This window comes from Ammospiza caudacuta, chromosome 2 (assembly GCF_027887145.1).
Source record: "Ammospiza caudacuta isolate bAmmCau1 chromosome 2, bAmmCau1.pri, whole genome shotgun sequence".
Classification (NCBI taxonomy): Eukaryota; Metazoa; Chordata; class Aves; order Passeriformes; family Passerellidae; genus Ammospiza; species Ammospiza caudacuta.
In genome coordinates, this window is record NC_080594.1 from 49,123,697 (window position 1) to 49,140,021 (window position 16,325).

At 38.4% G+C, this 16,325-nt stretch overlaps 1 protein-coding gene across 2 annotated transcripts in view; it reads right to left on the reverse strand.

The window, feature by feature from the left end:
- The window catches only part of MICU2 (mitochondrial calcium uptake 2), a 136,366-nt gene that overhangs the window by 32,453 nt on the left and 87,588 nt on the right, over positions 1-16,325 (reverse strand). For both annotated transcript variants that reach the window (XM_058825325.1, XM_058825326.1), the window contains 3 exons: positions 7,468-7,499; positions 7,280-7,355; positions 2,621-2,668 (listed from right to left, as the gene is read on the reverse strand). In XM_058825325.1, the coding sequence (XP_058681308.1) occupies positions 2,621-2,668; positions 7,280-7,355; positions 7,468-7,499 (156 nt within the window). The remainder of the gene's footprint in view (positions 1-2,620; positions 2,669-7,279; positions 7,356-7,467; positions 7,500-16,325) is intronic.

A 16,325-nucleotide genomic window follows, 5' to 3' on the forward strand; every position in this document is an offset into this window, starting at 1 on the left:
CTGTGTTCCAATTTTCAGATAAGAGAGCTGTTAGTGAAAATATAGACCTAAAGCTGCTTATACTGTTTAGAGATGACATACTTATCTGATATGATGTAACCCCAAAGGTATGTGTTTGTAAAATAAGCACAGTTCAAAGACTACCACAGATATATTTGTATTTAATTAGAATCAGGCAAAATTCCAAAATCTGAACAGAAGTGCTTCATCCTGGCTGTGAGTGCAGGTTAGACCTAGGTGCCTCCTCTCCTAATATTCCTGCATTGACCAAGCTGTCAACTTGTGTGACTGGGTAATTGAAACGAAGCCCTAAGTAAAGGTGACAACTTCAGTTCCTGGGCTTCTTCACCAGGCAGGGCTCCATTAACTATTGCTAGAAATGAAATTTAATACAGCACTGGAGGAAAAAAGATAGTGAAAACACAAGGCACATAGAAAAAAGAAGGTCATGGGGGAAAAAATAAAACCTTTTTCTGTCACAAAATTACATTTTCCAGTTCAGTGTTTTTACAGACTCTGATTTTGTATGGCAGGCAGCATGGTCTTGTCAGCAGCATGGAACCAGGAGTCTGATGACTCTTTTTCCATTTCCATATTGCTCAGTTGATGACTTGGAAGTAATTTAAATATTGATGCCTGCTTTAAGAAATCCCACATTAAATCTCACTAGTGAGAGAGACAGGTTGTGTAACTCGGGGCTGACTGGCAGGGGATACTTGTTAGGCAAAGATAGAGGCACTAACACTTATTGACATTTGCTTTCAAACTGATCAGTATGATAACCCTCTGTGTAACCAAAGCAGTAACATTACCAATGCATTTTTATCCTGCATTAAAAGGTGCCTGTGTTTTTGCAGTTTGATATATTCCCATATAAATTCTGTGAAAAACAATGTTACTTGATTTTCTGGAGAAGTGGAACAACTTTCTTTGATACTGCTTCAATTTTCTAATTGTTTCAGACAATAATTGAGCATGAATTCACTTTCAGCCACCATAGATTTCTAAAGAAATAGAATCTCTGGCACCTATTCCTGCAACTTTAAGGTACTCTTCTGAAGTAATAATTTGGCTGTTGTGGTTGTCCTTTTTTAATATAAATTCATATTTTATGAGTTGCAATAAATATTTTAAAATTGGTATCCTACCTGGGCTAAACTCCTGTCTCTGATTTTAAAAGCCGCTTGAACACATGGTATAACTCATTCTCAAGCAGTGTGTAGCACGGGACAGTCATCACTGCTGAAGCAGTGGATTTGTGTGTTAAAGCTTAATGCATATCTATATCTATATCTATATATATAATTTAATACTGTGTACTAGCTGAAGTTGCCAAAGAGATTATCCACCTTTCATGCTGTGCAACAGGAATTAATGCAGTTCTGCTGAGGAATGAGGTGAGCTGCAGAAGAGCCACTTGAATTGTGCAAAGGTGCATAATAATGACAGGCTGGACATACTCTCTCCACTCTGTGGAGACCAACATTACTTGTTCATCCTACACCATGAGAGGGTGGATTTCCAGAGCAAGGAAAATTTGTCAATTTATTTAAGGCCAAGTCATGGACCTTGCAGCCATGGAAGTGATGAGGGTCACACGAGAGTGATGCCTCTACAGTTGGTCAGAAAAGAAGTGACTGCTTCCTTCTCTCCTTTCTCCATGCACTGACACAATAAATTTATTACGCCTGGCTTTGTTACTTGCTGAAAATGTTAGACTTATATAAGTCAGTCAAACAAGACTGCATGTGGACTATTCTGTGGACTATTCCATGGACATGCATATGGACTTCACTACTGCCCTCGGGGTCTTGCCATGTAATGCTCATTGACACATCTCAAATCTTGATATTTTTAAGCATCACCTACACAGCAGAATAAAACAGGGGGTAGCAAGTATGGCACAGAGTAAGTACCAGACAATCCCAGGTCACTTCCATGCGCAAAATCAAAAAATGCCTGTTGCTTGTAGATAAAGCAAGTAAGAAACAAAAGTTGTTTTAAAAAAAAGTGCCTGAGAGAAAAGGAAGGAAGCAAAGGATGGGGGCTGAAATACATGTACAACACTTGGAGGAAATAAAGCCAAAAGGAACAGAGGATAAAGAAAAGGGACTTTAAAGTCAGACAAAAAGACACTGAAGAATTCTGCTGTTTATGCATTGCATCCATTGCAAATCTGAACACAATAAAAACAGGCAACGACCTCTGAGACACTACAGCAGTTTTTCACACTCCTGCATGAGCTATATTGCAAATGCCTCATTGTCCAAAATGACTAAAACTACTATACAGAAGGAAAATTATTCATCTTCCCATCCAGTTCTTCTTCCCCTTATTATGTCCTTCTGAAATCAAAGTCTCCCCCCTCTCAAAGGATTTCAAAAGACTTTTCTGATCCCATAGTGCAGGAAGAGCCATGATTTTTGAAGTATTGCTATGGGCCAGTGATGACACTGATGTCCATTTATATTAATGCATTGTCACCCTATATACAACAGGTTTTTTTTGTTTTACTATAATGTAGAAATTTAGGAGCTAAAAAATATCAGAAGAAAAGTTCCTGGTAAACTGTTAGTAGCTGAGTATTTGTACCTATATATTTTAAATATATAATACTTACTCGTAAGAATTGTCAGCAAAAACAGATACTCTGCATAAGAGATCAACCCTGGAAAAAAAGTTTAAAAATTATTTGTGGAAAACCCCAAAAACTTACAGCAAAATTTGAGAGATTAAATCTTAGAAATATAAAAAATGTAGTTTGACATTTTATTAAATACCTGTATTAAAGTAAGCCAAGTTACTACTTAATAAATTTTTCACTTCTGTTTTTAGTACTCTGAAGTAAAATTCCCTAACCCCAGACTCATCAATGTTCATGTCTAACCAAGAAAGTAAGGTTTATTTGAAATTAACAAAAGGCCTACACTAAATCTTTGGGTTCTCACTGAAAACATCCAATGTTTATATAAAAGGCAAATAAATTAAATGTGCTTTGTCACATTTAGTACCTGGGAGGAGAACTACTCTAACATTACCCTGAAGGATCAAAGTCCTCCATCCTTTGGCAGGCTCGCAAAAGGCGGAGAATAGCTTCCCTCTAATTCTCAAGGGAACATGGCAACACGCAAAGCTGCCAAGCTGCTAGATTGTGCTGATAGTACTGCTGGGCCCTGTGCCAAGAGGAGGCTTCTTATTTTTTTTTTAAATAGGAACATGTCCTTTCTACAAGGTGAAAGTATTTTCCCCCTTTTGAAGGAAAATTCCAGTGTTTTCTTTTGAAATACCGCCTTAAGTGAAAAGCCTGAACAAACACAAAGATGTGATAGCGTCAAAATAGAGTGTGCAAGCTAAAGATAGAGAGTGCAGAATGAGGGTGGCTAAACAACAGAATCTGAACCATCTGCCCTGCAATAATGTTTGGGGAAAAAATGTAAAGGGCTTTTTTATAAATCACTTTTCAAAATAACTGAGCTACTTTTAACTTGTGAGCTAAACATTGTATAATGCTGAAGCTGCTTAAAATAATGAAGTTCAAACATGCCTATCTGTGCAAAGATAAACTATTTTTGTAATTTATATTTAGTTAATTGATAGATAAGGAATCCACTTAAGCTTCAGTGATAAACAATTAGCTTCTGATAAACTACTAGGCAGAAGCAACAGCATTTGTATTTGACCTCAGATAGTGACTTAACACTTTTAAGTACCAGAGCTCAGAAATATTAAATTGCTAAATGCAAGAGTCTGAAAATATGAGAACAAGTCTTAGTTAAAGGGAGGTCTAATTCTGATCCTGTTGCCAACACACTCTGGTTCCGTATCTCAGCTTTCCTCTCCATCAAAATAGGACTATTTACCCTATCATCCTACATGAATGGTGTAAATCAGCACAGTACTACAATCATACAATACATAGTGGAAATAAAAAATACTTTAATCTCAAAGACATAGTCTTGCTTATAAGTTTTAGCATTTCTGTAATTGAAAGAATGCAAATTGCTATCTTAATTGCTGTAAAACTTGGGAGTTGTATTCTTAAATGAAGCATCTATGTTTTCTACAGGTTTGAAATCAAATAAACAGAGAAAGCACTCCTGTCGCAATTTTTTTAGCTTATATGCCTAAGACAAGATTAAAAAAGGAAAAAAAGGTTAGAAACGAATAGGTGGCGAAAAGAATCAAGCAAATAATGTGGTAAGTAGTGATCAAAATTCCTAATTTTGCTATGTGTGTGACACAGCAAAAGAATGTTTAAAGGAAGAATTTTAAGGAAGACAAGGAGGTAACTTCTCCAGTCTGTACAGAAAACACCTCCCAGTCAAGGACTGCAGTGGTGTCAGCACAAAGACCCCTGACTGAAAATGTAACCACCAAGCAATGAAGGATGGCATTACTGGGCAGGGAGAAGTGGGACTCTGCTCCTCAGCTGTCTTGAGATTTTCTGCATGGGAGAGTCTAAGGAAAACCTGGAAGCTGAAGACAAGTGATTTATGCTAGGTAAAACAGAACAAGGAGAGCCCAGTGTGGGGATGCAAAATAACAGATGAGACACTCAAAGAAGTTGTGGGAAAAAAATGTGTTTATCAAAACTTTTGAAAGGATATTAACATGGCAGACTATGGTTGTAAAAGTCTGAGAAAAAATAAAGTTGTAATAATTGAGATACAAAATACTGAGCCCCTGGAGAGTTTTAGCTTTATAGCTAAACAGGGATCATTATACCTTATAAAATTTTGCAGAAAGAATCTGCAAAATTTTTACGGAGATGGCAAGATGTAAAGAAAAGATCAGTTTGAAGACGACACCCTGCTGATTGGCTCAGGGGAAAAGCACCTGAATTGAAGAGGGCTGGAAAGTAAAGCTTTGCAAGAAATGGCAGGAGTTTTCATCATCTTACTGTAATCTAACTGAAAAGTTGATATAGTGAAATTGGTAAAAATGTAAATATAATAAAAAGATGTAGAAATATTCTGGATTATTTTTTAAAACCTGACTTAATGCCCTAAAGAAAATTCATAGTCTGCCTGATATTTTCTGAAAGACTGATTGAACACAAATTTTTTAATTTGTGGACTAATTTCCATTTAAAAACTTACTTTAATTTTAATGTCCTGCATGCAGTGAGTGGGCAACTTACCTCATTCATAAAGTAAATGAAATATTTTGGTAATTTTCTTTTTTATTCTACAGTAATCATTACTAAGGTACTCAAATTAAAAGATGTAAAGCAGCAAATTTTAAAAACCCAAAATAACCCACTGAAAATTAAACTCATATCCAAGCAAAATTTAAAAGAGAAAAGCTTCACACACTGTTGAATGACTCAGCATACTTGCAGCCAAGAATGTGAAGTTTGCATTGGCAAAATACTGTCATTCTCTAAAGCTAAAGGAACCTTCCCTAACCTAGAAATATGTCCTCAAACTTACTAACAAATGCTGACAGTACAATATTCTTATTGCTAAATAAATCATAAGTATACCTACAAAATATGACACAGATTTTAAAACTGCCCACTAGAAGGCAGAATCCCCTAGCACTACATTTTACAAACCAGACTGATGGCAGTTTTCTGTCTCCTTGACATTTAAATAACAATTTGAAGGTAGTTAAAATAACCTAAGCTAAACAGTTGGAGAGGGGTAGATTAATTATTCTGGTACTTGTAAAAGCATAAATATTTTTATTTTTAAACTATGATAATAATGCATCTCAAAGCAAAAGCATCGAAGTCACTAAACAGGCATCATGACCAAAAATTGTAAAAACTCTTGAGTGTTGTGGGGACATATGGATGACTGCACTGAATATTTTTGCATCATCTCAAACTCCTACCTGGCCTTTGAAGGACTGAGATTCAAACACACAGTGCTAAGCTAGGGCAGATCTTTGCCAGAATGCAGGAGACACCAACTCTGAGTGTATCACTGAGCCCACTTTGCGCCAAGCACTCAGCTGGGAGAGGTGCAATAAGAAGAGGCTGCATTGATTTGCTGTATTCAGTTTCTCTTTGTGGATTCCTGGTTTTCCCAGGCAGCATGCTCTGGGGATTTGCAGTGTCCATTACTAGAAAAAGAAAGGCTCCAAAAAGCAGGTAAAGAGAGAGAATATCCAAAAATTCAAGACTGAGAATGCTTTAAGCTAAATCCTAGGAAAGCATGTGATGATTGGAAAAGGCAGGGAATGACTTTACAAAATCCAGCCTCTCCTGGGATAGTAAAAAATTGTAATTTGTTCAGAGATGTTTCAGGGCTTTTGCAGTATGCTTTCAGGGGCAGACTGACAAGCAAGGCACCCAGCTGGAGACCTCTGGAGGTCTGCACAAGGATGCAAGAAATGAACTGCAGGCAAAAAAGGCTGTGAGACTGAAGGGTAGGTGAAATGCTGCAGGCTGAGACTGAGGGCTGCTCTCTTGGCATGAGCTTCCAGCCCTGTCTGAGGATCTGCTGTGCATGGAGAGAGCATGGCTCATGCTGGCCAAGGAACTGCAGCAGTGCAACAGTAGCTTTATTTTCCAGAAACATACACAGGATAAGAGATTCAGGCTGAATTGTATGATACAGAAACTTTGTGAATAGGCGCTGTTGGTCTTTCTCATTAGTTTGGGAATTTTGGTCTTTTGTTACTGTGAAATGGTTAATTGCTCATCTATTTGGTTTTCTTGATCCTCTTGTTGTTTTCTCTCTTCAATTAATTTATGTTAATGAGATGTTTATTTGGGGTTCTTTAATCCCCTGTTGTTACACTAACAATATCCCCACTCTTAGTTTTCTCTTTATGTAGTTCAATATAAAGTGGAAATGCTGGGTGAAAAGAAAACAAAGCACATCAACACTGTGAAGGGTCACAGAGCTCTCAAAGAGGGAGAAATAAGCTCAACTGCTCTTGAAATCAGGGATACCAACTTAATGTAACTAGGTACAAGTTTTATTTTTATTCGTAGTTTCCATGCATTTAAGTTATATAGAGGAACAGCCAGGTTACTAACAAAAAGTCTTAAAAGTTCATTTTGTGTTCAGGTCATCCCTTTAACCCTTTCCTCTTCCAAGTAGGCTTTTCAGTTTGTTTCATGTCTCCTCCTGCACCTAAGAAGGCTTTCAACTCCCAGCCTCTTTACTCTCTCATGTATAACTGAGAGATTTGCCAGGGAGGCAGCTACTGGCTAGATGAGGATGAAATAAAATCCATGAAAACCTCTTTAAAAATACATTCAACACATACCATATAATGAGATAAAAAGCAAGATTTATTTTTCATTATCAAAAGTGCTCATTACCTTTATCACCAAGCTCTCTAAAAAAGGTTGGTCCTGGTTTAGCTTTGGCAACATACAGCAGTGCAGCATCTACCTCCTTTAAAGACACAAACAAGAAAATATAAAGCCAGTTTTGAAAGAGAGTTAATCACTTCAGTAACAGAAAGAATGCAAGTTCTTTTGAAGAAGGAAAGGAACATTTTGCTTACCTTTTTTGTCAGTTTCTTGGCTGAGGCTTTGCCTATAATAAAAAAAAATCATCATCATTCAATAACAAACTGACTTTGAACTTTGATCAGGTTCTGTGTCATTTCTTCAGATTTTTATGGGAAAATACTAAGTAATATGAAACAGAATATTTCGCAACAGACAGTTTGTTTCTAATTCCCATAATAATCATGAAAGGACAAGATTTAAAAATAATATGAGCAGTCTGTTCAAATGTTATCTCAGCCTAGATTAAAGCACAGCCCACTTTCATATTGATGACCAACTTACTGGTATGACTTTGCATACTGTGAGCTACAAATGTCACACAGATTCCAAAGCAAGACTACACAGCAAGAAACAGCTGTAGAATTTACAGAGGGATTTCCATGCACACATGTGAGTCCTTGAAGTGAAGGATGAGTATGTGAAAGCTAAGAAATACTAAAAAAAAAATTTAAATGTTGATGCTTCTATTGAGCAGAAGCAAATTGAACAATTCTGCTTTCTGAAAGAGCATCAGACAAAAATCATGCAAACTGCTAAGTGTTTCTTAGCAGGTTCAAGTGTACACACTCAAACAGGGGAGCCACAGGCAGTATAGGTTATGCTCCTGTGCAAATCACACGTTTGAGGAGCTGCAATGTATCTGTAGGTACGTATATAGCTGCAATGTATCAAGAGTGGAACATTCCAGCTGGTTAGGCAGGGATCACAGAAACCCTATGGTCAGGGACCAGCAGGAGCTGTGCACGTCCCTTCTAGCCTATCTCTTCAGCATCTCTCATACAATTCTCCAAACCCTGTTGTCCTTCACTCTTACCTCTCTCAGCCCATCAGGCTCTTCCTTCATCACCATTTCCTCTGGATTCCCGCCAGCCATTCCCTCCTATCTATTCACACTGAGTAAGCACAAACTGAGCCACTTGGATGTGCTCCGTGGACTGGTGCCCCTGTGTGCAGCAGCCTGCTTTGCTCCACACTGTCTCCAAGGCTACTTTGCTGCTTCACAGGCATTTTGCATCCAAAGGGTCACCAGTGCAGCACCACTATCTGGAAATGGGCATGATGGAGGCAGCCTGGTGGGCAGCTGTCAACAAACATCTACCAAGCATTTTCACAGGCCCATAATTTGGCCAGATGGCGGTGCTTTGTCAGTAAAATAGTGAATTTCCACAGTGCTGGCAAATGGCATGCCCAGCTGCAAGGGGTCTCCACTGGCAACTTTTGGCTTGGAACATCTCAACCAGCAATAGCTCGTTTTTCAGCACAGGCAAACCAGTACCCTGGCCTCTGCTCCCTCAATTAGCAGTAACAGTTTTGCCGATAAATTCCTCTCCTCACATCCCCTCCCCCAAATCAGCCTAAGGCAGACACCTGGCACATAACATTTCAACACAAATGTTTAAGTTTGACAAAAGTTATAAGCAACTAAAATTAGGGTTTTAATACTGGAGTGTTGAGTGACCCCAGCAACAGGTGCTGCCAGTACCACCTGTTACTGTGGATGAATACATTTTTGTGCAATGCCTATACATACATTTACACCCACAGACACACACATCTATAAAGCTCCATAGGTAGAGCTTACCTTTTAAGTAAAACAATGCATGAAATCCTCTACTTTGCTTCATTTGAGACAAAAGAAGTCAGACTAATAACATACTGGGAAAAGCAGCAACAATAGCTACATCCAGTAAGGCTGAGTCCTGAGCAGTGTGATGTAACACCACAGTTACATCTAACACTGCTGCAAAGCATTTTCATGAATGGCTGTTAAGCAAATTAAGTGATTTAGATCTCAGCTTCGAAATGTCACTGCTTCTGTACAGCACATTTCAATGTGAAACTGAACTGAAACTGTTTATTTGGCTGTGTCAGACCCACCTAGAGAGCAGCCTTATGGAAAGGAATGAATCAGGCTGTAGGTCTGCAAAAAAGAGTATCTGAAAGAAAGGGAAAACCACCCTGCAATGTTTTTCACTCTACATGCTCCTTGTACTTGATGTCTGCACTAAAGCCAGCCATATACCCTTATCTGGTTAACAGCAGCCCCATTCCTTTGATTCTCCTGGTGATCCCAAGAACATCGCATATGGATCAGCACCTGCTACCACAGCAGTGCACTGGAGAGCAGCCTTTTGCCAGCATCCAGGAGGATGATGAAGAGAGACAAGCTGAACTTTGTGAGCTGGAACAGCAAAGGCATGGATAAGTGATGCAAGGTAAGGAGAAAGCACTGGGAGCTACAGCTGAGACAATAGCCAGCCAAGTTTGTGAGGCCGTACACTTGCTTGAGTGTTTTTGTGTTTCTCTTCTTTGTGTTGCATTCAGCACAACAACGCTGAAACTCCTCAGCTGCACGGTTTTGGGGAGCAACATATCCTCACTGAGAATTATCAGATCTTGATAAAAATTACGAAAGGGAAGGGAAGTCTGTTGTAGATGTACAGACCCTTCACCAGCCAGCACTTACAACTGCAACTGCCTAGAGCTAACAGAAATGGCTGTGGCAGCCATCAACATCTGCTCTCCTGCATCCAGCCACAGGCACCCTCCAGAGGACATTTAAGATGCTGACATGTTGACTGACCTCTTTCAGAGGCAAAAAGACAGTAACGGCAATGGTACAGAGATGCTCATGCTACCCTCACATGGGGGAAAGCACTGGTAGAGCAAAAGAAGTCTTTGCTGAGTGGCAGAACAGGGAGAGAAGAGTCACAAACACCCCAGGACGTGGTGAGAGGCAGCACCAGCTGGGTCAGAATTGGTCCTTGCAGCAACTGGATGAGAGGCAGCTGCTACGGTAAGACAGGAAAAAAGGCAGGAGGGAAAGGGACGGATTTCCTGAGAGAGAAACAAGGAGATTTCTACTTTTCAAAGCAGTAAACACAGTAAAGTAATAAATATGGACTCTTTTAATGGTGCTCTTCTCACATGGGCAGATGTCAGCAAGCATATGTACTGGAGGGTAGGAATCTTTTGGAAAAAACACCCTGACACTAGGGACAGTAGTGTTATCTTTCATACTGAGATTTGTGTAAGATATTAGAATACAATCTTACAATAATATAATAAATTAAACTGTAGAATGAGTTTCCCCCAATAATTATTTTAATGTTTTCTAAGAATTACATCCAGTTACATTTCATTGGTACTGTCACCATATAAAATAATGTGTGAAGACTCAAATCTCTGTTTTCACCAGGAAACAAACATCTTGAATGCTAATTTAGCTCTTGGTGCTTATTTTCTCAATTTATTTACTTCTTAACAGTGAGAACCCTTTAAATACCAAAAAGTAAAAATACATTAATATAAAATGTACAGCCCTCTGAGGAATCAGGTCTTTTAAGACCTTGTCTAAAATAATTAGGAGAATGTTAACTCCACTCTGCAGAAGATGCACTACAAAGGTTTGAACAGTTTTCTTACCCAGCTTGTACACTGAAGAAAATAAGTGCCTCTTTCTTCCTATGAATTAAATATTGGTGCTGTGATTCCTCACACATGACTACAAATACAACAGGATCTTAGTTTCTCTCTGAGGACTACAATCAATAGATGTACTTATTAGGGAATATTTAATCTTAAAAGATCTGCATGATTTATTTTCTTTAGTTTTATTATTTTACTTTGATAGATTCTTACTAATTGGAAAATTAATGACATAGTACAAAACTTGTTTGTAGCAGTTAGAGTCTTACTTTGATATGAAAGAAAAGAAACTTGGAATTTTTATTGTTTTGAACTTGATTAAATGAGAACTTTTTTTCCCTACAGACCTGCCACAACTATGCTGGAATGCTGGTTTAAAGGACAGTGAGTATTTTCAAGGGTCTCTACATATTTTACAGATGCAATCATCTAATTTTCACCACCTACAGCATTTCCAGGATACAATGAGGTATAGAGGTTCTTTTCATGGACAAAAAGGCATTTTAACTTTTTCAGTTGTATGAATACTGAGTCTGCTTATAAACACACAAGTTCTGTGCTGTTAGCCAAGAAAGTTACTTGACAACTGTAATTAAGAAAACACTGCCAAGAGTAGCTCCATCAGTCTTCATCTGCCCTCCGCAAACCTGGGTATTTTGTCACTTACATTTCTTACAACAGAAGTGTTTCCATCATTTATGGGTTTTTTTCACTAAGATGTAGAACCAACCTGACATCAGTATTAGGATTACTGTTAGGAAAGGGCTGAATTGAACAAGGCTGGACTTGCACACACACAGTAACACCCTTTTACACCTGTAGAGTTAAGAACCGGCTTAGATCTGACAAAATATGTGTAGATTCAAAGAATGAGCAAAATCACGAATATCAACAACTCTAACAACAATAATCAAAGGACAAAGTAAAAGTAGTTACTACTACTTGCAAGAAAACATGATTTTACATGTCTGCAACATTGCCTTATTTTCGTAATATGGAAATTTAATTTAAATTTTGAATCAATCTTTCTCCACAGCCTGAAATTCAAATGTGAACAGTATAAAATAGGTATCCTTTCCTAGAAGAACAAACTCCTGTCCTCTTTATCAGTAAAGTCACTAAGATGGTTTGGCCTGAATCTCTTTTTAGCTCTATTTCAAACAGACAAAATTACAAAAATAAAAGAAAAATTGACCTTCCAGCTTTTTAATTTTGGATGGCATTCATTGCTATCTTTGCTGAATATTGACCTTGCAGGTTCAAGGTCATACTGAGGTGCTATAAAACCATTTGTTTTTTTGTGAAAAATTAGGATGAGAATAGCATTAAGTATATTTACAATTGAAACAAACTCTCATTCTCCAAAATGATGAGTGAAACAAACCTTTTAAATGTGATGGGTTTTCAGCACAGTCCTAATCTGAGGATCAGGGCATTTTAAAAACCACACCCACTGTATGCAGCTCATGCTGTGGCCTTTACAGCAGAGCCCACCCTGCAGCCTTGCCTGCCATGGGAACGAGGATTTGCATTTTTTCCTTTTAACTGGCTGCCAGCTTTCACGCAAGCTGAACTCTGAGAATCCTACACCAGAGAGCTGGGTTAGATAAGAGTTGTGTATGTTGATTTCCTTGGGGAGATGATGTTAAAATTTCTGTTTAAATTAGCCTGAAATAGAAGATCTTTGACATTCAATAGCTTGTATTTCATTCTCAGCTCTCTTAGATAATTTTAATGATACTGGACAAGTATGTTATATTAACAAAGTGTGTCTTTTTAACCTACCTTATTTTTGTTCTCATTCTTTAAAGCTCTTCTGTACATTTATAAAATACTTACTGCTAATGAAACCAATAAAGGACAAAAATTCAAGCTAGTAATTATTTCTTTATGGCCTCCTTTTGAAATATTGGTGATACTGGAGATAAATGAAAGATAGCAAAAAAAATTAGGCTTTTTGAGAGCATGACAAACCAAGTGGTCAGATTGCTATGCTAGCTCCTGGCAAACCAATACCTGAATAATAAATGAGCACGCAATTTAAATGAATTAAGAATCTACTTCAGCTAGAAAGCTTTTACTGAACTACTGCATTGCTCCATTGAAAGATAATTGATAAAAGTAATTTAAATCACATGAATTAGTAAATTGAACCACCTGAACTGAATTCAAGTATGCCCAGTGGAAAAGGCAATTTGCAATAATAGAAGCTTCTGCTATGCGTTACAAAACAAGCTTTGCATCTGTCCTTCTTTACTTAAAGCAATTGTTCCTCTGAGGAAACAAGAAATACAGAGCGCTGGGATGAGGCCAGCACTGGCAAATCTCTATTTCAGAAGAGCAGTTGCATCAGAGCAAGTCAATACCAGGAAGTTTCTCAGTGAGTCAGGCAGCCCGGGGTAAAAAGGGTGGGATGCTGATGCACGGAGGAAACATCAAAGGATGACACAGTCTTTTAGGAAACTGAAACAGACAAAAGAATTAAGATAAGCAAGTTTTCAAAACCTCTTAAAGAGATCATGGCACCAAGTCACCAGGAGTTCCAAAATAACCAAAGGCACCGGGGTAAAAGCAGATGCTGTGGTGCCTACTACAGTGCTTGCAAACAGCTCAGTCCTCACTGGAACTGTAGCAGGAGTCTGTGGGAATGGCAGGGAGAGCAGGGGAACATGTTCTCCTTAGATTTTATCCAGGGAAAATGACAAGCTTCCAGATCCACTCTCTTTCTAAGAACGTATCCGAGCTGCAGACAAGGAAAAGATGAGAATGTGTTCAAACTTCCAAGCTTACCACAAGACTTGTACTGCAAGGACATACAGAAAGTCACCTCTCCCAAACAACTGGAGCAGTCTCACAGGCCTGTAAGGGCAGCTCTGCAAAGGGAGCACGTGAAGCAAGCTAAGACTTCATGTGAAACACATAAGCAGCAAGAAGCCAAGCAGAGAGCACAACTGCAGCTGAGCATTTCCCCAGCAGGAGAGGCTGCCAGTCCTCTGGGCAGGCAGAGCTCAGCACTGGGGGGAGCATCTGGAAAAAAAAAAGTGTCATGTGAAATGCAAGTTCTCAAACTCCCAAATAAGCACCTCATGCTTGGTTCCTCTGGCTTCATTTAGATGTCTAAAAATTAGGTGCCTAAATCTGAGTTAGTGATCTCTGTGGTGCTTTGCTGTAACTATGATGGTGTGAGGACATACCCAGAAAAAGATTTATAATTAACTCTGAAATCTGCTGCTCCTATTTCAGATGTGAGGACGAGCTCATATGCCCAAAAGCTTGTCTAATTTTTCCAACTTAGAGCAACTGGTCTAATAAAAGATATTGTCTCTTTCTGCAAACTTCTCCTGACTAATGACCTTAGGCTGCCTTTACAGTCAAGGGAGAGAAACAGAGAAAGGACTATTTATTCCAGGTTGAGACAGGGGTCCAATGCAGGTCTTGTACTTATCAGTTTCCTTTTTATAAAGAAATGCTACAATTACTTCCTCCGACCTGACATTCAGCTTTTATATATGTGAGTTGGCCAAGTGAGTGCTTCTGCATGCAACCAGATAACTCACACTGTGACTGCTTTCTGTATCTGTTACATCTGTAATCTGTTTTTTCCAACCTCCTATCTAGCAGCCTGATGTTAGCAGTGCTAAGGGCATGTATTCTGTTTTAATAAAAACTTAATCAGATGCAAGGACAAAGTTTACTACAGTTTAAGAGATGGAATGGCTGCACAATTGCAGCAATAAAGTCTTATAAAGGACAACTAAGATTATCTGGAAGGAGCTGTACCCATAATACATATTTCTGAGACCAGAAGGGTAGAGAACAATTTCTGCAACTTACAGAGAACACTATGCAATTCAGACTTTTGGGATTGATGGCATTTCCAGACTGCACAAAACCATAGTCCTTCCCACAAAGAGAAGGCAAGTAGAACCACAATCCCCAAAAATTCCTGTCACAATGTTTAAGACTGTAGTCAGTGTTTTCTAGCAAAGAGAAGAGTATAAGCTAGACTATGCCTTCAAGAAGACTCAATTAAGGAACTTTGATCCAACTCTGAAATAAAGAAGGTTTAATTTGTGAATCATCACTCTCCTTAAGTCATCATCTCCTATTGTTAACAACACCTAGATTTTAAATACTACAGTGTCAGAGCACATTCTAGATTACGATACTAACATCAGACGAAGATAAACTATCATGACAGCCTCCTAGCACTAGAGGTCTAGTTCTGTTTCTCTCCTAGGGAGCATTGGAAGTCATGATCCCTGGCCTAAGGGTTCTGCAATCTACTTTATGGCTAGAGAAGATTATGATAGAAGAACAAATAAAGAGAGGTAAGGACAACAACAGTGAAACGACACAGTTAAAAATCTGACTGCATACACAACTTGATCAAACTGCATCTTAATTATGAGCAGAAATTTGGATTCAGAATGAAAATGTGGGCAAATCATCCCAAAACGAAAATGTAGGAATAAAAGGTCAACATCCTAACAAAGCCAGAAACTGATTCTTATCTCACTATCCAAAACTTGATTTAAGCTTATGTGCTCAATATAAAGGCCCCATTACCACACTAGCAACTACTCCTTTTGTTTCATTCAGCCACTTCCTTTACCATTCGTATTCTGAAGATCTTCCCTGTCATGACAAACTGTTACTTTTCACATGCATCTTATGAAGTGCAAACCCCCTCCATAAGCAGTCAAAAACTAAGCACAAGAATATTAAAGATTGCTTATTACAAATTGGGTTCTCTCGCTGGAAAACATAACTGAGGTGCCACATGGAGAATTCATCCATTGTGTGAGAATGTACCATTAGGATAAAGCTACCTTACTAACCCTGGAATAAGAAAAAAGAGGACATGTCAGAGAGGACCATCTTTTCCACTTTTTTGCTCTGAAGCAATTTATCCCCTAAGCACAAACAGCAAATCATTTCAAACTATGTCAAATTATATGAAGTAACTGTATGGTTTATTAGTCTTTGATATGTACTGAATACTCCAACACGAAAGAATTACAGATAACAATGCCAGAAATAACCACATGGGTCAACCACTTTGTCCTATTGCTCCCAATGGACTTTGGCTCATGCATTATCTCAGTTTAGGTGCACAAAAATACATGTTCACACATCTGAAAGATGGTATAAATAATAAAATTAGTTTGGAAAATGGCCTCAAGTTGCACAAGGGGAGGTTTAGATTGGAAGCATTTTTTTACTGAAAGGGTTGTCAAGCATTGGAACAGGCTGGCCAGGGAAGCTGAGGAGGCACCATACCTGGAGGTACTTAAAAGACATGTGAACGTGTTCTTAGGGACATGGTTTAGTGGTGGACTACATAGGGTTAGGTTAATAGTTGGATTTGATGATTTTAAAAATCCTTTTAATGTGAATAATTCTATGATTCCATGATTTG